This window comes from Equus asinus, chromosome 9 (assembly GCF_041296235.1).
Source record: "Equus asinus isolate D_3611 breed Donkey chromosome 9, EquAss-T2T_v2, whole genome shotgun sequence".
NCBI lineage: Eukaryota > Metazoa > Chordata > Mammalia > Perissodactyla > Equidae > Equus > Equus asinus.
The window spans coordinates 36,900,022-36,922,912 of NC_091798.1; the positions used below are offsets into that span (position 1 = coordinate 36,900,022).

The following is a 22,891-nucleotide window of genomic DNA, read 5'->3' on the forward strand; positions in this document are numbered from 1 at the left end:
GCGGGCGCCGTCGGGGCCGAGCGGCGGGGACCGCGCGGAGGGCGTGGGGGCGGGGGCTGCGCCGCCCCTGCAGTTGCCGAGCGTCGCCAACAGGTTGCACCGTTCGCCGCCGCCGCCGCGCGGCCCCTCGGGCGGAGAGCGGCCGGGGGTGGAGTGGGAGCGCGTGTGTGTGCGCGCCGTGGCGCCGCCTCCGCCCGCCCCCCGCTCGGGCCCGCTCGCTCGCCGCGGCCGGGCGGCCCTTTCGCGTGTCCGCGCTCCCTCCCCTCCTCCTCCTCCTCCATTTTGCGAGCTCGAGTCGGTGACTGGAGCCCGAGTCACCGCCCGCCCGTCGGGGACGGAGTCTAGTGGGTGGCAGGAGACGCCGCAGCCGGAGCGGCCGAGCGGCGCGGCGCCGGGACGGAGGACGCGCACCCGCGAGCCGCGGCCCGCTGAGACGGGCGTGGGGCCGGCGTGTCAGCCGCGAGATGCGAGACTTTCTTAAATAGGGGCTCTCCCCTCCCCCCGTGGAGAAGGGGGCGGCTGTTTACTTCCTTTTTTTAGAAAAAAAATCTCTCTCCTGCTCCTCCTGCGTTCACACGCTAAGTTGTTTATCTCCGCTGTGGTGGGAGCTGCGGACGGTGGCGGCGAGCGGCGCCCCTGCCGGAGGTAAGGGGCGGGGAGGGCCGGGGGCTGCGGCGCTCGCTCCCCCAGGTGCCGGCCCGGGGGCCGCGGCGGGAGCCTGCAAACTTTTGTTAGCCTCGGGCAGTCGGGGGTGGGGGCCGGCTAGGGCCGGGTGACGGTGACGAAAGGGCAGCGCGCGGTGACAGCGCTGGCCTCTTCCTCCCCCAGGGCCGCCGTTTCCCGGGCGGGCCGAGGCGGAGGACCCAGAGCTCTGCGAGCGCTGCCTCGTCGGGCTGCCTCGGGTTCCAAGCCTCTCGTCCTCCGGCGCGGAATCCTGGCTTTTTTTTCTTTTTCCAAAGTCGCCTTTCCTTTCCCTCCCAGGGGGCCGCCCAGACACTCATTTTTATGGGGAACGTAAGCCGCGTCTGAGTTCTCCTCGCCCGAGTATTTCCACTCCACCCTAGTGCGCCGAGCGCGATCAGCGTTTGTGTCGCGGCTCCAGCGCGGCTCCCTTCTGGCGGGCGCGCGCTGTGTGTGTGTGTGTGTGAATGTACACACGCGGGGGGCTGACAGCCTGCAACTTGGAGACTTCGGCCAGGGCTGGCGTTATCTGGTAGAAGTGGGCGTGTCAGAGAAAGAACTCAACAGGTCTGGACACATTTCTCTTTTATCCTCGCGCTTTTTTCTACCCCGGGAGAGGGCTTGTTCTTTAGCGCTTGGCATCATTTCGTGCCTGACGCTTATGAGGGTTCCTTTTTAGAAAAAGACCCTCCCTAACCGTAACAGTTTTGTGCTCTGATTTTTGACGAGCTGTGGTTGGACCTTTGAGGTTGCAGACTTGATAATTGCGGCCTTGTAATGCTACTTAAGACCCCTTGGCATGGTTCATTAAGGCCGATTAGTGTGACAGGGTTATTTGCAATTTAACCCAGGGGATAAAGTCGTTTGAGGGATCCTTTCGTTTTATGAAGTATTGTTTTGGTTTCGAGTTTGAAGGCAGCTGTCAAAGCGGCGCGGAAATTCATTAGGCTCCCTTTGATACCTTGCGTTTAGAGATCGTTATCAGATAAGCACGGCGGAGGGGCGGGGAGGTGAGCACCCTCAAGATTTGTGGTGGCGGGTCCCTACCCTCTTTCTACCTTCATCACACTCCGCTTTCAGTGAGAGCCAGTGAAGTTTATGCTTCTTAAAGTCTGCATACAGGGAAGTTTCCTTTCTTTGACAGGACTTGACTATGATGTCGCAAATGTGCTTATCGAAGTCTTTGTCTGTTAAAACATCCCGATTATTAACCATATACTATACTAGCAACCTAATCCTCTGGAGAATAGCTTCATACTTGGGATAGGTGAAGGTTTAGAATGCAGAGAAAATTATCCTAGCATTTTATTGCATGTTATTTTACCTGGATTTATATGAATGTGATTTTACAGTTTTGGGTTTTTCTATTTTTCAGTACTTCGATATTTGGAAAGATGTTAATTTAGGAATATGATAGTATGTCATACTGAGGGTCTTAAGCAGTTAATGTGGTTTCATCTAGATTTTATTGTGTTGTAAGGATTGAGAGTGCTATATTTAAATAAGCTAAAATTGTAGCGAGAACCTACTACACATTCTATTCTGCTTTTTAAAATCTAGATTTTAGTTGGCCCATGTACAGAGAATTTCATTTCATATGTCCAAAGTTTAAAGGCAGGCACTATTAGATAGGCACATTTGGTAAGAGATATGGGTTAAAAATAAGAGCCTTTTCCTAGCCTATTGGAAGATGAGCAGAGCATCATTGTTTATTTTTCAAGTAAAGTGTGTGTGGTTTACCAGTAGGTTGTACTGAAAGGTTTGATTGTGTGACTAGCTGGTAGCATGGGAATTTGGGAGTCATTAGAGTTACAGAATTCCAGAGTAGTATTTATCAAATTTTATGTAAATTGGTTTTCAGAAAAGCAAATAGCCTTGAGTGATTGAAAGGAGGTAGGAATTTTAATGGTCATACTTTTTTTTAAATTAAATACTTTGACATCAACTTAAATCTTTAGAATAATCAGATGTAATGCATTACCATGTCTCTGATTAAGAAGGTTACCTTTCTGTGTGTGGCAGGGTGAACAGTCAAGCTTAGTTTGATACAATTTTGTCCTCAGCTGTGCAAATGGACTTCATTGTACTTTTAAATGTGGCACACTGAATGGGAGCAGGGGACACAGCTTTTTTTATTCTGAAAGACAGAAACTACTCTTCTGATAACAAGGAATTAGATTCGGAGTTAACTAAACGGTTCATTTAACAGGCTTTTACTAATCGGATCACAGAGATAATGTGACTTTATAGCTTATTATGTTTTCCCTCCCTCTCTTTTTTTATAGCTGATATTCTCTGATGGACTGCAAGGAATCATTAAGCTCCCCTGGCAGAGAAGAAATCCCCAGCAGTGTGCTTGGTCAGGAGAGGGGGAATGTGATGGACTTCTATAAAACCCTAAGGGGAGGAGCTCCTCTGAAGCTCTCAGCGTCTTCACCCTCACTGGCTGCGGCTTCTCAGTCAGACTCCAAGCAGCAGAGACTTTTGGTTGATTTTCCAAAAGGCGCAGGAAGCAATGCGCCACAGCCAGATCTGTCCAAGGCCGTTTCACTCTCAATGGGACTGTATATGGGAGAGACAGAAACAAAAGTGATGGGAAATGACTTGGGATTCCCACAGCAGGGCCAAATCAGCCTTCCCTCTGGGGAAACAGACTTTCGGCTTCTGGAAGAAAGCATCGCAAACCTCAATAGGTCGACCAGTGTTCCAGAGAACCCCAAGAGTTCAGCATCCGTTGCTGTTTCTGCTGCCCCCACAGAGAAGGAGTTTCCAAAAACTCACTCTGATGTGTCTTCAGAACAGCAAAATCTGAAGGGCCAGACTGGCACCAGCAGAGGCAATGTGTATACCACAGACCAAAGAACCTTTGACATTTTGCCGGATTTGGAGTTTTCTTCTGGGTCCCCAAGTAAAGAGACGAATGAGAGTCCTTGGAGAGCAGACCTCTTGATAGATGAAAACTGTCTGCTTTCTCCTTTGGCAGGAGAGGATGATTCATTCCTTTTGGAAGGAAACTCGAATGAAGACTATAAGCCTCTCGTTTTACCGGATGCTAAACCTAAAATTAAGGATAATGGAGATCTGACCTTATCAAGCCCCAACAGTGTGCCACTGCCCCAAGTGAAAACAGAAAAAGAAGATTTCATCGAACTCTGCACCCCTGGGGTAATTAAGCAGGAGAAACTGGGCCCAGTTTACTGTCAGGCAAGCTTTTCTGGGGCAAAGATAATTGGTAATAAAATGTCTGCCATTTCTGTTCATGGTGTGAGTACCTCTGGGGGACAGATGTACCACTATGACATGAATACAGCATCCCTTTCTCAACAGCAGGATCAGAAGCCTATTTTCAATGTCATTCCACCAATTCCTGTTGGTTCAGAAAATTGGAATAGGTGCCAGGGATCTGGAGATGACAACTTGACTTCCTTGGGGACTCTGAACTTCTCTGGCCGATCGGTTTTTTCTAATGGCTATTCAAGGTAAGATTAATGCTTTTTTATTTCTTAAGAATGGTACATTCAAGATAGACTGATAGATTTAAATATTCATTTATTTGTCTTTGTTTTCTAACGATTCGTGCTTTTTCATGTGAATAAGTGGTCTTTGGAAAGCAGGCATGGTAGAGAACCTGCAAGATTTATCTGTACATCACCATTTCAAGTTTTTTCCTGAAATAATGGTATTCAGTATCCCATTGGCTAGTGGTTAAAGATTTTATTTAAGAATTTAAAATAATATTGCTCATCAGCCGGTATCTTAAAAATTTTATAAATTCAAGGGGTATAATGTCTGGTAATATATTTATTGTGCATGTTCCATTTAAGCTGTTTTAGAATATGCTCTTACGTTACAGTGAAAAGTACTCTTGACGCTTTATTTAATCAAAACTTGTGCTGCTTATTTGTACATTTGTGAAGTGCTAGCTTGAGAAGACTAAAGGGTTAAAAATTAGAAGTAGAAGCAATGAGCCCTTTTTTCTGAACTGAACCTTCTGTTGAAGAATTCGGATTTTGAGATTGATAAAGCAATGCAGTGAACAGTGTGCCTGGCCACAGTGTTAGCCATGGGACTTGCCCACAGGGTTCTCGACCTAAAGGAGACGAGTATGTCTGCTTGCTGATCCATCTCTTTAAGGAAGGAATTGATGGCAGCATGGTGCAAAACAAAATTTTACTTTCAAATGTTCCTACAAGTTCTCAAATAGATAAAATGATGGCCACCCCTGTTAAGCTTCAGTTCTTGGCTATCGTTTGTTTCCCTCCCTGTCTTCTTTTTTCTGTCATTTACAAGTAGACTGACATTTCCGATTGACCTCAAAAAGGTCTGTTAAAATGGAATTACCAGGAAAAAGTTCTAAATTTAGATGATGTATCTGTTGGTGGAAGTTAAGTTCTCTACCTCCAACCCCCACCCCCAATTCAGATAAATCCTGGATTGTATATCACATTTTAGGTGTGAAGGAAAATATACAACTGATTGTAGAGACACAAGATTGATTAATCAGTGGGGTTTTTTTTAAAGGCATAGCAGATACAGTGATTTATTTGTACATAACCATTCCGAGTTTTTTCTTAAGTGTTAGTGATACTCATTTTTGCCGTTAACTAGTCATTGAAGATTTTCTTTAAAACTCTCTTTAAAATACTTTTTCTCTTAAAGGTATATCCTAACACTGAGGTGTCGCTTTTCTTTCCTCTTAGAGTAGGAAGCTTTTCTTGTTGGGTAAAAAGTTTAGACTTAGATTTAGGCTATGTTCTATTCCTTTAAAAAATTTAGTTTGGGGCCGGACCCGTGGCTGAGTGAGTAAGTTCTCCAGCTCTGTGTCGGTGGCCCAGGGTTTCACTGGTTCGGATCCTGGGCACGGAGATGGCACCGCTCATCAGGCCATGCTGAGGTGGTGTCCCACATGCCACAACTAGAAGGACCCACAACTAAAATATGCAACTATGTACTGGGATGATTTGGGGAGAAAAAAGCAGGGGAAAAAAAAAAAAGCTTAGTTTCTTATCAAAAGAAAGAAAAAAACCTTGGTTCTTGTATGTCTTAAACTACCTACTAATTTATTATTTAAATAATAATCTTTCATTTAGAAGGACACTACTTCAGCTTTTTCTTGCTGTCATTCTTAATTAAAGGTTTAAAATGTTTTCAATAAGGAGATTTGAGATGTTTCTTATTGTATAAGCTGTTGTGTTTAAATGTTAACAGACATGCTGAGTTTTAAATTTTTCAATCTCAAATTTTTGGCAATGGAATTCATGATTGAATGTGCTTGGTTGTCTAAAAGAGTTGATTTGACTGGGCTATCCATAGGAAACTATTACACTGATTTATAAAACATGTAATTGTACAAAGGAAAATAATATATCTTAGGAAACTCTTGGGGATTATTAATACATTTTGTTCTGATAATCACCAAGGTATTATTTTCATTTTCCTCACAATAAAAAAGGCATGGAACGAGACTTAATCATTTTTCATTCACAATGAACTTTCATTAAGCCCTATAAAATCTGGGATTTGGAACATAAGTCCTAAAATGAACATAGTTACCCTTAAATTATTAAAGATAATTTTAATACCTTTTATAATAATTTGACATATAAGGTGTCTTCACATATTTTTAATTTAACCTTATAACAATCTTATGACTGTAGGCAAAGCGATGACGTGACCGTTTCGAGATTCTTTAATATCTAATGAAATTATTATTATGCCGATTTGTGATTTGGAATTATAATCAGTAGTTTGTGTCCTAATGCAAAGGTGTAATATCATACACAGGATCATTTGGTAATGTTTGAAAATTTTACACCTATAGCATTAACATCAGGAACTGTGATTACCCAGAGCACAGCGTCTTCCAAATAAATGGAAACAGTGTTTCTTTTCTAGCCATCACTGAATTAATCTATTGTTTCCAAACAAAAATTAAAATTAGTTGCTTTCTCTTCTCTATATGTTACATGGTTCTAGGCAAACATTAGCTGTGACCAGTGACCCTGAGTGATCAGATAAATCAACATGTTGAGACCACAACTGTATTGAATCTGACTTTCTGACTGTCCATGTAAAAATACTGAATGCCACTAATAACTTCACTTGCATTCCTTTTAAATTGGTGGGGGGGGAAGCATAAATTATGATTTGACTTTTTAAGATGTCACCTAAAATGCTTTTTCTCAGAATGCTTAAAAAAACCCAAATTCTTTACACTCTGTTTTGGGAAAGCAGTTTTTTCTGATGTGTCAACACAGCACGGCGTTCAGTTATCACATTAAATTTCAAAATTATGATTATTGTGATTGAGCATCATAAAGTAGTTTCTTTTTAAGGTTTAAGTTCATTATAGTAAAACAAGAGAAACCTTACTGATACTCACATACATTCTTTAAGTAAACAAACTAGCCATTCTAACTTAATAGGCCTTTTAAATACTGAAATTCAATAAATTTAGCATGAACTTGTAACATTGATGAAGGCACATTTCTGTATAATATGATTTACACTGTTGTTTCACTTCAGCATTAATGGTGAAACTGCTGAAGAGAGGCAGAGAAGTAAACGGTTTCAGGTGGAATTAGAGCTTTTATTGGGATTATGTTGAAACTGCAGTGTTAAAAGGTTGACCATTTTCCGAAGCGTAAGATTAGAAAGAAAGAATGATGCAAGATGAATTTGTAAACTCAGTCTAAGGTGGTTTAGAGCTCTGATGATTGGCACTAAATGAAGCTACAAAAATTTATGTAGATTTTAACATTTCTCATTAACTGCATCTGTGGCTAATTTTATTAATGAAATACAATTGAAGACCTGTACAAACAGAGATGAGGGAAGCAAATTCTGTCCCTTTCTTATTTTTCTTATTAAAATCATGTTGCATGTTTTCTCAGAAAGAGAGGAGGCCTAAGGAAAGAGATTTTGTTTTGATTATGATGGGATAATAATAATTTTTAATGATTATTTTAGTAATCATTTAAATTTTTAAGGGATACTTTCTAATGGATACTTTCTTTACTTCCTACCTTTTTTTTTCCTCTCCTTCCAAAGATTCTGGCAATGAGTGTTTCAGTCTCTTTTACGCTTAATATTTCTGGTATTCACTTATACAAAATGATTTCTGAATGTTAAAGGAGATTTGCGTTTGGTTATTTATTTACTTATTTATTTTTAGCTTTATGATAAGAATCTTTTTCTTTTTTTTTTTTTTTTTAAAACCCTGTACTTTGTTAGGGCTATATTATTAGTAAAAGAAAAAAAAAACACATTGTGTATTCAGGTGTGTCAATTTAGTATAGAATGACTCCGATACAGAAAAATGTGACTACCATATGGTCAGATTGTATGGAAATTACTTCTTGTGATGTTTCTTTGGCTATTCCATTATATTTTTATAATTGATAACATAATTTGTACTACAATGCTGTTTTAGTTTGTCTATTGATGCTACAGATATTTTAGTTTGACTACTTTTAATATATTATTGATGTTTATAAATTTTATGAAAGACTTATTCTGAAACATACCTTGCATAAATGTAGGTTAAATGCAAATTGTATTAACAGTCAAATTCATATGTGGGTAGAGATCACTTTAGAGGCCTTTTGAGATTTTAGTGAAGGAGAGATTGGATCAAACGGGTTTGTTTTAGTATGAGTGCCTAATGTGAAAGAGCATCTGTATTAATTGGTTGGTTACATAAGTCTTAATCCACTCTGGCCTGCAGGTGATTGAAATAGCCTAGTTGTTAGGAAATCTTAACTTATATTAGGTTTAAAATATGTCTGGGGCATATTTCTTAACACACATTTCTTCTTACTTTAAAGGTCACACCTAATTTTAATTAGCAGTGAGTTCCCATGTACTACTACTTAGGTGAGCAAATTAAAATAGGTTTGTGCTAAACAGCATTTACCTTTCTGAGGACATTCTGATAATTGTGTAATGCAGTATTTACAAGTATTTGCCAAATTAATGGGTGCTTCCATATTTCTGAATCATGGAAAATACATATTAGTAAATCGTACTGCAAAAGAGTTTTCAAGAAATATTTTGTTGAAGTAAGCTATAACTGAAAAAAAATCAATTACTTATTGACCTTTATGGAAGGGTCTGAAAGCCCATGCTCTCTTTATTTGTCTAGTTTCAGAGATCCAACTACTCTCATTTTTGTCTGGCTCATTCTACTTGGGTTTTATATTTTTCAAGTAAATAAAAATATTCCTGTGAAGAACTTCCATTTAAAAAAAAAGAAAAGATCCATTAAGTGTTCCTTTCCCTTTGAATTGTGTATGATCATTTCTATGCTAAACTGGATAAGAGCGTGACTTTTAATAGTGATTTTTTAATTCATTTTACATATTAAGGTATATTTTAGAAAATATGCAATTTTATAGTAGTTCAAAATTAGTTGTAGACAGTGATTCCAACCCCTAAAAACCTAATTTTGACAAGTTGTCTTCTTTATTCCTCACTACCATCACAAATGTCCCTTAAATGGAGGATTTCCAGGGGAGTTTGTTGGGGGAAGGGAAGTGGGGGTGGGGAGATACGGAGTAGCATAGAGGTACGGAATGGTGGAAGATAAGTTTAGAAATATCGAGAAGAATTCTGAAAACCAACAATCGTCATGGATCAGCTGTCATGAATTCAGAGGACTGAAAAAGAAATTTGGGGCTGTGTTTATGTACAAGGGAGTACACTAACCAGGATTACAATTTAGTTTCTTTCATTTGAGGTAGAAATCTAAAGCTAAGTGTGGTAATATAGCCCTAACTGTTTATAGGGTTATGTTTTTGTCTTTTGTTATGCTTTATTACCAAAAAAAGGATGGAATGAACATTTTAATTCCTTTTAGATTATTTCAGCTAAGATCAAGTTCATATTTGTCCCATTTTTATTTAGGCAGCTATTTAATCAATGAAAATGTAATTACTGGAATGTAGTTGAAATGATGTTTTATGTTGATATAACCACTTTATATTTTTTAGTGCACTTTTTTATATACAATGTCATCTGACTATGATATGCAACCCTTTTCTTTAGTAATGTATTTCGATGAGTTGTGTATTTTTCTGCTGCAATATTGAGGAAATTAAATTCTTATTTAATGGTACATGTATAGAATAAATCATGAGTTTCTGCAAACTCATAAGTGATACTCATTTAAACTATTTATATTGCAATATACTCCTTAAAGCCAATCATTTTGAATGGAAGTGTGTCATCCCCTAATTTTATCTCTGGGCCAGTTTAAGTGTTAATGACTTATCTTGGTACAGCTGCAATGCTTAAACATACTTTTTCAGAGTAACTCAAATATTAATTTTGAGTGCTTTAAAATATTTTTTCTTTGGAGCATGTTTCAACAAGATTAATAGTGTCTAAAATGCAGCAAATTTAGTGAAGGTACCTTATTTTAGGATTTTTTAATTCATGAAATAGGGCACCAAATATAAATATATAAAGGGAGAGAAAGATTTAATGGTATGGTTAGTTGTAGATGTTTAGCACATTATCTTACATTGTATTTTTATTTTTGTAACTAACAGTTTGAGAGTTACACCTAAGGATGCGGTGTTTAGGACATATAGTTTGTTGCAATAAATGTTAGCTTTTCTTTTTATAATAAACTTAGCCTTTGTTCTAGTTGATTTCATAATTGTCCATAATACTTAACTGTGGCTATTATGAAAGTATGTTGGATAGCCAATTTTTTAAAGCTATTGTGAAATGACATCTAATTTAGTACATGATTTATTATTTCATGCTAGTTGGGGCAATGCAATGACATATGACCTTATGATCATCACATGTTGAACATTAAAGCTCTAATTGTTTGTTAATGGACCCAGTTTTACTTTGTTGTTAATTTTTTTTTTTTGAGGAAGATTAGCCCTGAGCTAACATCTGCTGCCAGTCTTCTTTTTTTTGAGGAAGACTGGCCCTGAGCTAACATCTGTGCCCATCTTCCTCTGCTTTATATGTGGGACGCCTACCACAGCATGGCTTGCCAAGCGGTGCCATGTCTGCACCCGGGATTTGAACCGGCAAACCCAGGCCGCCAAAGCAGAAGGTGCACACTTAACCACTTCGCCACCAGGCCGGCCCCCTTGTTGTTGTTTTAATATTGTTTTTTATAATTAACTGGGAATAAGGGCTTCCTTAATTTTAAGATGATTTAAATTGCAAATTTGTGTGCTTTTTTTAAGCCCTCAAATACCTTCCAAACAATTTGATTTAGTTATTCAATAGTGGAAATAGTGGGAAAGAATTAGACTAAAATCAGAGTACTTGATTTCTAAGGTTGAGCTGACCCAATCCATATCCTTGAGTAATTAGGTGTTTTGGATTCAAAACACTTTCTTTACAATTATATATGAATTGTTTTCAAAACACAAGGGTGTTTCTGTTTCTAAACTTCTCCAATCTTCTTAACCTCTCACTTTAGTGAAGGAGGCAACTGGGGTAGGGAATGATATACTGACGTTGGTTATTTGACTTTTTTTGTACATTATCAAGTAAAAGACAAAAATGAACCCAGATTGGGTATTTTTATAAGATAAGAATTTAAAATAATGTATGTAGTCGATGGTACATTGAAAATAATATGTCAACACTGTTGTCGGTAGAGCCAGAGACATGGGGTTCTTGGGTCTTCAGAGCTTGTTTTGTGTGTCAGGATGATGATTTTAGATTAGAGCCTAAAGGGACTTGATAGCTCATCCACTCCGCACACCCTCATTTTTTCAGATGAGGAAATGAGACCCATAGCAAGTGTCTAGAGAAAGATCCCCAAATGAGTGGTGTTGCAAGGTCCGATATGCTAATGCTCAGTTGTCTCAGCTCCCCAGCAGGCTTCTCTGCACATCTCTCTAGTTCTGGAGACCTGAAACATAATAGAGATTAGCCAGGTGTCTTATAAAAGTTACTATGAAATCAGCTAGTTTAGATTTTTTAAAACGTATAGTATCTATATTCTTTGTATATTTTTGAACCCTTTTCCCCTAATGATGTTGAGCGCTAATTATGTGGCAGCACTATGCTAAGGAATTTGTATGCATTCATATCATTCAATCCTATCATTCCCTACCCCAGTTCCCGCCTTCACTAAAGTGATAGGTTAAGAAGATTGTAGAATTTTAGAAACAGAAACACTCTCGTGTTTTGAAAACAATTCATATATAATTGTAAAGTATTTTGAATCCAAAACACCCAACTACTCAAGGTTATGGATTGGCTCAGCTCAGCCTTAGAAATCAAGTATTCTGATTTTAGTCTAGTTCTTTTCTACTATTTCTGCTATTGAATAACTAAATCAAATTGTTTGGAAGGTATTTGAGGGCTTAAAAAAAGCGCACAGATTTGCAATTTAAATCTTAACAACCCTGTGAAGGTTTCTAATTCTTGTTTCTATATTAAGTTAGTGATTCTGTCAATATCTATGTAATACAGAAGGCAGCTGTTATTTACCTCCATTTTACAGGTGGGAAAACTTGAGACATTTAAAGAGAAAGAGAAAAAGAATAGTTAGAAAGTCTTAATACTGATCCGAAGGGAAATATTTAATATCATGTTAGAAATTCCTCATGGATCTTTAATAATTTTTGTCATCAGTGAATCTTTAAACAATATATAAAAGAGAAATGGATCAAGCCTCTGCTCTCCTGCATATATTTGTGTAGTAACTTACTGCTTTCTGTCACAGTTTCAGCTTATGTAAAATAGAGCACTCAACATTTTTTCTGACAGGATTTGTATACAGGTGTTCACTTTGAAAATTAAAAAGTACTATAAAAATTTAAGGTGGAATTTTTAAAGCCCTGCAGGTCTAGTGAGCTCAAACTGGCATGACCATCGTTGGCTAAGCACATTAGGATGTCTGTGCCTGTGTATTGCCTATTCATTAAGCACTGAGACTTTCTCAGAGTCTACTGTGTGCAATCCCTGAGGGTCATGGAACCCAATTTCACAAGGAGTACTGTATTTAAAGCCTTCAAGTGCCTACGTCATTATATTTACATTGATACTTTTTTTGGTTTTGCTTTTTTGTTACCTTTTCAGTGGATTTTGTTGTTATGTATTAGGTATGCCATCTAAATTTAATAGCCATGTTGATAACTTTGACTACATTATCTTTTTATTAATAAATGCTGGAATATCCCCTTTTTGTTTTATTTTCTGGTATTTTTATAAAATTAAGTATGCAAAGGTTCTTTGTCATTAAGAAACTAATTTGCCTGAAAATGAGAATGAAGTTATCAGCTTTAAAAATTTTTCACATTTATTATATTTAGCAAAGCTGTGTGAAAAAGAGCTTCTGACTATATTGAATTCCAAAATTTACCCTAAGTGTGTGTATCTGGGAGGATTATGAAACTTACTTGACATTTACTAATTTTTTTTAATTGATCAAGTGGTTAAAAAAAACTTCAGTGAAGCAAATTTGATGGATTAAACCAAAGTTATAAAGCTCTTTTTTTATGTAACAAAGAGTTAAGTACAAGAAACAAGTTAAGTAGCAGTTTAAATTGGTAAACATAACAATATAAAATATAACATTGTTGGGGCTGGCCTGGTGGCATAATGGTTAAGTTCACGCACTCTGCTTTGGCAGCCCAGGGTTTTGCGGGTTTGGATCCTGGGCACAGACCTACACACCTCGCATCAAGCTATGCTGTGGCAGTTTCTCACATACAAAATAGAGGAAGATTGGCATGGATGTTTGCTCAGGGGCAATCTTCCTCACACAAAAAAAATAAGAGCATTGTTTGTAGACAGCTTTCTTAAAGGGAAACTCTTAAAAATTTAATTAGAACCTTATATGAAATTTGTCATTTGGAATTCAGTGAGTTTATTAAGGACAAAGTGTGACTATAAAATAGATTGATTTTTTTTAAATGGAAAACCCAAGATGAATGTTGTATTTTTAAGATTCCACCTTAGGCTTAGAAATTATGTATATTATGAGAGGCTATGTACATTATTCCACTTTTGAAACTGACTTCAGAACCACCTTGTAAGCCATAAAAGAAAAGTGGACTTATTACGCTGTAGTAACACCTAAATGTTCTTGCTTAATCAGAAAATGTATTTATTCCTTCGCTTTGACCATTTAACTTATTTATGTGATTACAAATGGTTTGAATATCTCCAGAAATTTAGAAATTTAATCCTCCCCCAAATTATAACATTTGTTTTCATTGAGGTTATTTAAAAGAACCCATGTAGGTATTTCTATAGAAGATGTTTAAAATTGTCTTGAATATTCCTGGAATAAGTGCCTAGCCTTCCCAGGTGACTAATATGAAACGGATGGTGCTCAGTGGTTCTGATTTGTATTCTTTCAGCTATCAAAGAGCTTTATGTTAACAGCTTATATATCCCGTTTTCTTGACACAGTACAGAAAGAAATAGAGCTTATTCACCTCTAAGCCTGATTTTTTTCATGAGTGGTTATTTTATGTTCAAGTAAGGTGGGTCTGTCTTTGCCTTAGACTTGAAGGCAATTTGATGATAGCGGATATAAAAGTAAATGTAAATTCCAACAACTATCTTCAAAAACAGTTTAATTTCCGATTCCAGTCCTCAGTGTATCAGGGAATTAACTATCTGACAATCACTATGGCAAGAACAATTCAAGTACACTAAAATTATTTATACCCATAAAATAGTTTAACAGAGCCTTAGCTGCAATATAAAATTCACCTATTTTCTACTTTTATTCCTCATAACCTGAAAAGAAATTTCCTGCTCTTGGTGAAAGTATTTTAAAAAATTAAGTGGGGGCCAGCCCCATGGCCGAGTGGTTAAGTTTCCGTGCTCTGCTGCAGTGGCCCAGGGTTTCACCAGTTCGGATCCTGGGCGTGGACATGGCACCGCTCCTCAAGCCACACTGAGGCGGCATCCCACATGCAACAACTAGAGGGACCCACATCTAAAAAATATACAACTATGTACCGGGGGCTTTGGGGAGAAAAAGGAAAAATAAAATCTTTTTTTTAAAAAAAATGAATTTTGGTTGTCACTGCTGTTTCTAAATTTAAGCATGTTTATTGTTCATAAAATGCTAGGACTAGAATGGATCCTGGCCTTTGAAATCATGAAGATACATACAGTGGCATTAAAAATAGGATGTCCCTTTTGTAACCATTCTGTTAGTGCTGACATTCTTTGTGAGAATGGTCTGCATAAGAAGTTTAGGTTTCCTATGTTTGTACTGAAAACAACTTGTTTTCTCATATACTTATTCTTTCTCCCACAAAAATGATTTCTAAGTTTTCAGTGGCTAAGGAAAGAGAATAAAGAGCTATCATAGCATGGCAGATGTGCTTTATTGCTAGCTTTGGTTTTATTTTTTCACTCATTTATTAGCCGTGAATCTTAGTTTGTTCTTTTAGCTAGGAGGCTGATAGATTTTCCTGTTAGGTAGAAAATGCTTCTTACCACTAAGCACATACAATGGGCTGGTGTTGGTGCAGTCTGTGGGTACTAGATTTTAAATATAAGAAGAAATATTTTTAAAGGGAAGGTAAGAAAAATAGAGGAGATAGTCTCTACTTCAGTATATTAGGGATGAATGACCCTTTAATTGATAATGTCATTTAACAGGGCTGCACAGTGCTTTGAGGGTACCATAGACACATTTAAAAGAGAAAACAGTAAATAAGTGAAGGCAGAGGGAAAAGTTAGAACTAAGAAACCCACGGAGAAAGAAAGTGAACGTTCTGAATTCCAGTTCCGGTGTCTGGTTAAATGTGATTTTTCTATGTCGAAGTGTTTCTGTATGGACACTGGGGAATACACAAGCAGTCTGGCTATGTTGTGTTAATAGGTGGAAGAGCTACAAAGGCATGTTGGAAGAAAGGAATTCTTGAGATGGGTGGAGTGGGAGGTTAAGTATATGATCTCAAAGGTGCTTCCAGCTGCACTAGCAGCAGCAAACATTTATTGAGCTAGGCATTGGGCATAGAGAGATGAAGAAGATAAAAATCCCTAGCTTCACAGAGCAGTCTGGTGATCTTCTAGTGATCCTCCTATCTGTTCCACCTTCCCCCACTGCTACCCCCTCACCCAGTTTGCTTTTTGAAATGTGCACTTGAAGGATATTAAGGTTTTTCCAGGAAGGTGTAAGTGAAACTTCATAGAGAAAAGTGTGTGGATGAATAGGAAACAAGAATTGATTCAACTATGCGGAATAAAAACACGGGGTGGGGGGGGGGGTGGGCCCGCGGGGTAACAAGGAGTGTGAGACAGAAGAAGGAAAAGATGGAAAGGATGAGTTGATCAGATGAAGACTGAGTACCTGGGAGAGCAGGAGACTTCAGTCACCCGTGGAGGAAACTGATGTGTACCTATTGCCATACTGTATATTATGTGAAATAAGACAAGGAGAAAACACGATTTTCACCCTTAACACCTAACCTCAGGTTGTGCCCCCTGGTGTTAAGACATTTTTTTTCCTTCTAGTCACTTAAGAACATCTTATTCTTTAGAAGAAGTGTAGTCTTCTTTCTAGATCCCCTGACCTAGGAAGCATGAGCCCAAACCTGAGAGATTTTTGCCTGGAATGTTCTTCCCCCAGATATCCACAGGGCTCGTTCTCTCACTTTATTTAGGTCTCCACTTAAATGTCAGCTCCATTGGAGAGACCTTCTCTCACTGCTGTATCTGAAATAGTAGCATCTTTCACACACTCTTCCCTTCCCCTCAACATTGTATATTTGTGTCTTGTCTGCTCACCTGCTAGATAGAATGTAAGCCCCACGAGAGCAGTGATATTGTCTGCCTTGCTTATTCCTATCTCCCAACAAGTAGAAGAGTGTCTAGCATGTAGTAAGACCTGAATACATACATGTTGAATATATGAATAAACAAACTTGATATATAAACCAACAACATGTGTAGGTATGGATTGCACTTCTGTCTTTCCAGAGAAAGGAAAGTGTCAGCAGATAGTATCACTAAAAGGGATGATAGCCCAGGTTATCTTCTAAAGATAGGAAATGGATTTCAAGATGGACAAGTGCTTATGTATACAGAGAGAAAGTATACAAAAATTTTGAATTGTTGTCAGCCTTTAAATTTGCTCTAAGACTTTGAAATGGATCACTTTTCACAGTTTATTAGAACAACTCTGCTACATTTACCATTGAACAAATTACGGTAACCAAAGCTTGGAAATGAAGAGTCTGAGGTTTGGCTTTGTTTTGTTTTATTTATCTTGCTCAACCTTTTGTAGCAGAACCTTTCATCTGTATGTGTTTCACTTGTTTAAGAATTGAGATTATTCTAGCAGATGACTAATGTATACATTTGTGTTGACTTATCTATAAAGTCAGGCCAGAATTTGATTTGCCCATTTTTCAGATAAATGTGTATGTAATCACTGAATACTCCAAGAGAGGAAAAGTATCTTATTTTTGCCTGAATTTCTAAGTTATCTTTCTTCAGCTTATTTCTATTTTAGATTTGACTTATTCTATCTGTAGTTTTGAGCAATTCAAAAGGTTACTAAGATAAGTTATCTCTTCTGAGAGTTGTAGGAGAGTTCAACCTACTATGGTAAAGACCGTCACAGAAAAGAGAAAATGCAAGGTAAGTAGGTATTAGCTAAAGCAAGAAAATCCCATGAGGTCATTTCAGAATGAACTGTTTTAGTGTTCAGGAAAAAAGAGGGAGGACCAAGGACAGGGCTTTGGAAGGCATCCAAAGAGAGCAGCCGCAAAAGATACTGAATGAATAGCTGGAGAATTAGGAGACAATTTTAAATTGGGCCCAGGAGAGAGTAGTTGATGCTCTTGAGTCAGCTAGGGTAGAAGAGAGAGAACGGAGTATCATAAATATCAGAGACTGTCGTTGAAGCCCGTCCTTAAAATATGTAAACATTCTCAAGAGTCAAAGTCCGAGAAAATCAGTGAAATCTTAAATAGAACAACATAACTAGTGACTCGTTTATATACGTGTGTGTGTGTGTGTGTGTATAAATTTTTTTTTTAAAGAAGAAACCCTAAGTTTGAGAGCCTAAACAGTCTTTGAAATTTAGATTAAAATATTAAAGTGGATAATAAGAAACACGCTTCTGAAACCACAAAGACCCTGAGACAGGGTTGGGAGTAAGAGACAAAGGCTGGAAACCAGGAGGGAATTAAGTTTCTCTTCTCTGAGGAGCCAGCACAACAGAAAAACTGGCCATCCCCTACTTCAAACTCTTAACACTCCAGTAGTCTCTTGTTTTCTTAGTTTTTCCCTTTCCCTTCTCACTTCATTCTGTACTCTGCTACCAGATTAAACTTCCTGCAACACTGCTTCATTATTATCCCCCTCCTCAAAAAATGTCTGTGGTTCTGTTGCTTATAGCCTAGTGGTTCTCCATTTTCTTCCCACCACAACCCATATGCCAAGTGGCACATGGCAAGTAGCTACATGAATATTCCAGAACCCTTGGAGGATTTGAGTTATGCACAGTTCCATGCAACTCTGTCCTGGTCTATCTTATCCAAGAAAGCATATCTGAGTGTGAGATTGTAGGGACAGTCTATGAATTAGCTCTTTTTTAAAATTCTTTTTTTTATTATTATTTTTGCAAACATCTTTTCAAAATTTACAAAAATAATGTGTTCATGCCCTTTAGTAAAGTTATACCAAGAAAAGTTAATAAACTTATTCACATTGCCTCTCCTTTCTGCTTGCTTCCTTCCCTTCCTGCCTGTCTCCCGTTGTCTTCCACATTTCTATGTAATCATATAAGTATAAATATACACATATAAGGCCTTCTGGGTGGTTTGCTTTTAAATAAGAGTAGGATTGTCGTATACCAGTTCCTCTGCGGCTTGCTTTTCTCACTTAACAGCACAGCCTGAACGTCCTTCAAGATCAACAGGTGTGGATCCCATTCTTTTTAATAATTGTATGTAATGCATTCAGGTTGTTTCATGATTTTTGCCACTACAAACAAGGCTGCAATAAATACCCTTTTCTATGTATTCTTACATATAGCAACTTTGTTTCTAAGCATGGACTTCCCCAAAATAGGGTCGCTGAGTCAAGGGTATGAATATTTAAATTTTAACAGACACTTCCAGATTACATTTCACAAGGATTACAGCAAATCACAGTCTAACTTGGCAGTGCTTATACATAAATCATTATTACCAACAAATTCCTTGCTGCAAATCCTAAAATTGGTCACAACATACCAGTGTCCATAGGATGCAGCTGAGGACTGTTGCAGTGTGGAATTCAGGCTCCTTTTCTCTGCTTTAACATTGAGTAACCTAGACTAGTTTAATGCCCACTTACTTTGTACACTTTCCTTTATGTAGCCCAGCCCATAGCACATTCTCCCTCATCTGATGGTATCCTGTGCAGCTGCTACCCATACAGTTCTTTCTACCTAACTTGCTGATTAGCATGTAGTAAGTGCCCAATAAGTATTAGTTGAATTAATATGTTTACTTTATATATTTCTGATTTATCACTTCAACTAGACCCATTCTTCTTTAGGACAAGGAATGTTTTCACTATAGCACCTATCACTTAAGATACTCAATTTATGAGGTTAGCTATTTGAACAAAGAACCATAGAGAAGAGGACGCAAATAGCATGGCCTTGCCTTTAATCATACATTTTACCCCTTCTAGGGTAAATTGGAACTCTAAGAATCCAGTAACAGCAATAAGAACAGCACTTGTGTTGAGCACTTGCTATATGCGAAGCACAATTCAAGTTGTAAAGGATGCCGCAGAGCAAGGCCGATGTTGTCTCTGTCCTTGTGGAGCTTTTGGCCTGTGGATGTTACATTGAACAGATTTGTAGGAAACAATTAAAACAATGGTATTCGATTTGGGGCTCTTTCCAGTAGAGGCTGTGAAACATTTATGCATTCATTCAACATTTACTTAGTGTCTACTCTGCTAGGCACTCAACAGAAAGCCCAAGGGCAGTCAGACCTTTGCTGGGAGGTGACGAACTGACCAAGGTGACTGCTTGTGGGTAGTAGACTTGTTTCCCAAACTAGCTTCACCATTTCTGTATCTGTGTATAGAAGCAAAGGAATAGAGTTGGCATACACCCCAAGAGCATTACTTTTTAGGGAAAGGTGCCAATCCCTGTCACTCCCTAAGACACAAACCACTAGGGAGTAACTCCTGTTGTTGTCATAGAATCATAGAATTCCAACTGGAGCCAGTCTTGACATCCAGTTCTCACTTGTCATATGAAGAAACTAAGGCCTAATAAGTACAATTATTACAGTATTGTGGGTTAAGAATTAGGACTCTGCAGTCAGATTCTCTGGGTATGAATCTGTTTAACAGTTTTGTGACTTTGAGCAAGTTTGTAACACTATAAACCCTCAGTTCCCTCACCTTTAAAATGGGCACAGTGAGATAATGCATGTAAACAGCACAGCACAGTGTCTGGCAGTTATAAAGCACCCATGAAATGTTAGCTATTATTTTTAGTGATGTGGCTGGGATTAGACAGCTCCTTGGGAACTCTATCCATTGTGCCCTACCACGTTCATGAGCCTTTTTCTTTAACTGATAGTTCTTAAACTGGCTTCATTGTGATCTTAACTTTCAAACTAAGTAATTATCGTTATGTAATGGAGACATAACCTCTGATACCATTATCAGATTTTTTTGGCTATAAGTTTGAAGATGAACTGAAAAATGCATACATGATGGATGTTTTGTTAAAATGAGTGCTGAATGCTTCCTGTCTGGCTCTCTCTGGCTTCCCCCCAACCCCCGGGCCCCCTACACAGAGTTACTTTTCCACTACTTCAGCCTCTTAGAAACTTGATTAAGGTAAAGTAGAATAACTGTCTGAAGAAGAGCAATCCTCTCATGTCTTGAGAGATTCTTGGGGTTTTATAAATAAGTTCATTGCTTCTATTATCTGATCTCTTTATACATCTTTGGCTTCTTCTTAAAGAGATTATTAACTTTCTGAAAGTCATATTACAATACAAAGGTTCTACCTTTTCAGGACTTTAAAAAATAGTTTTTTTATAATTCAGTATGAATTAAATCCCTATTTTATAAAAAAAAGTTTTTTATAATTTAGTATGAATTAAATCTGACAATTAAAAGGACTTTACTTTGTGGATGTTGATTTTCAAATATATATTCGTTCATGTTCATATCTAAACTTATTACCTACACTGAAGCACCTTGAACATTTTTGAATGAGTCAAGTCACATGTTTCAGCCTTACTTTGCAAATTTAAGTAAAGTAATTAAGTGTTTGTTGAGTATCTCTCTTATTTTAATACCAACAAGCTTTTCCATATTGGGGCCTATCTTTCAGAAGCAACTTGTTTCACTTCCTCTGCTTGCTCAAAGTCAGTTTGTTTGATAGTTGTATCAGGTAGTAGTTGCTCCATAACAAACCACCCCAAAATTTAGTAGCTCTAAGGTAACAACCATTTATTATTCCTCATGAGTCTACAGGTCAGCTGGATGGTTCTACCAGTCTGGCCAGGCTCAACTGATTTTAGCTAGGCTCACTCAGTGCATCTGTGGCAGCTGGCTGGTTGACTGGCAGTGAAGGGCTGACAGCCGTGTCTCATTATCCAGCAGGATCTCCAGAGGTGCTCCACAGAGAGGCAGCAGGGATCCAAAAAACCAGTAGAAGCATGCAAAGTTTCTCAAGGCCTGAGCTTGGAACAGCTCTTATTTCTACCATGTTCTGTTGGTCAAAGCAAGTCACAAGACCAGTCTAGATTCAGGAGGAGGAGGAACTGCAAAGGGCATGACCATGGGGAAGGGTCGCTTTTTTGGCAATCTGTCATAATAGTTATAGGTATTAGGTGCATTTGAAATCCTGATTTCAAATCCTTCAGTTGCTGATATTCTAATTGCTTATGAAGCTTGCTCAGGGTGGAAAGGCCGAGTCATTTTGATCAAAAGGATAAGAACTTGGAATTTAGAGACTAATTGGGGTTCAAATTCCATCTCTATCATTTATTTCTGCAATCCAGCACAAGTTACTTAACTTTCTTGGTAGGTACTCAGTAATGGTTGATTCACCTGAACTTCAGATTTTTAATGTGTAATTTATTAGAAAGGGCTAGGTATCTGCTAAGTACTTAAATAATTGCTTGTATTCGTGCAAAATAAAAAATTGCTTTTGTTGCTGTCTCCCACACTCCAGTCAAGGTGCAAGATTCAGTCACTTTCTTGGAATAAAAAGGAAGGGAAAGTGTGTTAGGGAAGGGAAGAGGAATTTTTGACTAATTGTGGCCTCAAAATGAAGTGACCACTCATTTTTTTTTTGGTAAGAAAAGAGTGGCTGAGACCCATAGTTAAGAGATAAAAATCCATAGGGCTCTTTGGGTAGAAGTCACTGTGATTCAGGGAGTGAGAGTTTTAACATCAGACACAATCCAAATCTAGTTTTGGTTTCTTTTTTTTTAAAGAATTCTGTCCCCTCTTAGACACACTGGGTACCTTAATAGATTTGGGAATTGTCACACCTAGAAATCAGGTATTACATGAGATAGGGAAAAGAACAGTATGATCTCACATTAACAGTTATAAGTTGACTGCCTTTAAAAAATTAAAGGGGCCACTTAGAAATAAAATCACATGAATTTCTTGTGTTGGAAACAATTATATTGGGTAGAGACTAAAAACGTAAATCTCTCGATCCTACTAGTCGGAAATAGAAAAGGTCACACATACACAGATTGGGTAAAATTGGGTTAGCTTAACTTACACAAAGATCCAGATATTTCAGAAACCAGACAATGAGAAATGTTAACTGGAGTTTTTATTGCTTCTCTTAGGAGAGATGCTACGTAAGTGATCTCAAAGAACTGAAAACTAAGACTGAACCACCTCTGGCATTAGCTAAGTGTGTGAACCCAAGCAAGTCTGTTGATTCGTCTGCAGCTTAACTACCTTTCATGTTTAATAATTACACATTATTCTAAGAAAAGAAAGTTTGGATATAGTTTTTTGATTGATGGCAAATAAAATATTTTAGTGTGGACAGTAGAAGTGTTTGGCTTAGAAGCCCTTAGTCATTTTTTTTTAAGGCTGAATACTGATGTGTATGGATTTCAATCTTTGCCTTTTTTTTGATCAACATTTCCCAATTTCATTCATTCATTCATTCATGTTTTTACAGAGATCATTTTCAACCGTACACCAAGGGAAACTTCAGTTTCCCCAAATATATTTGGGATCCAGGGATATTTTC

General features: G+C 38.1%; 1 protein-coding gene across 12 annotated transcripts in view; it reads left to right on the forward strand.

The window, feature by feature from the left end:
* The window catches only part of NR3C1 (nuclear receptor subfamily 3 group C member 1), a 111,889-nt gene that overhangs the window by 1,468 nt on the left and 87,530 nt on the right, over window positions 1–22,891 (forward strand). For 6 of the 12 annotated variants that reach the window (XM_014850282.3, XM_014850278.3, XM_044780711.2 and 3 more), the window contains exon 2: window positions 2,967–4,160. In XM_014850282.3, coding sequence (XP_014705768.1) covers window positions 2,980–4,160 — 1,181 coding nt within the window. In that variant the 5' untranslated portion in view covers window positions 2,967–2,979. Of the gene's footprint in view, window positions 1–71; window positions 646–846; window positions 1,249–2,966; window positions 4,161–22,891 lie in introns of those variants that run through there. The other 6 variants (XR_011505792.1, XM_014850281.3, XR_011505791.1 and 3 more) reach the window with 4 other exon arrangements.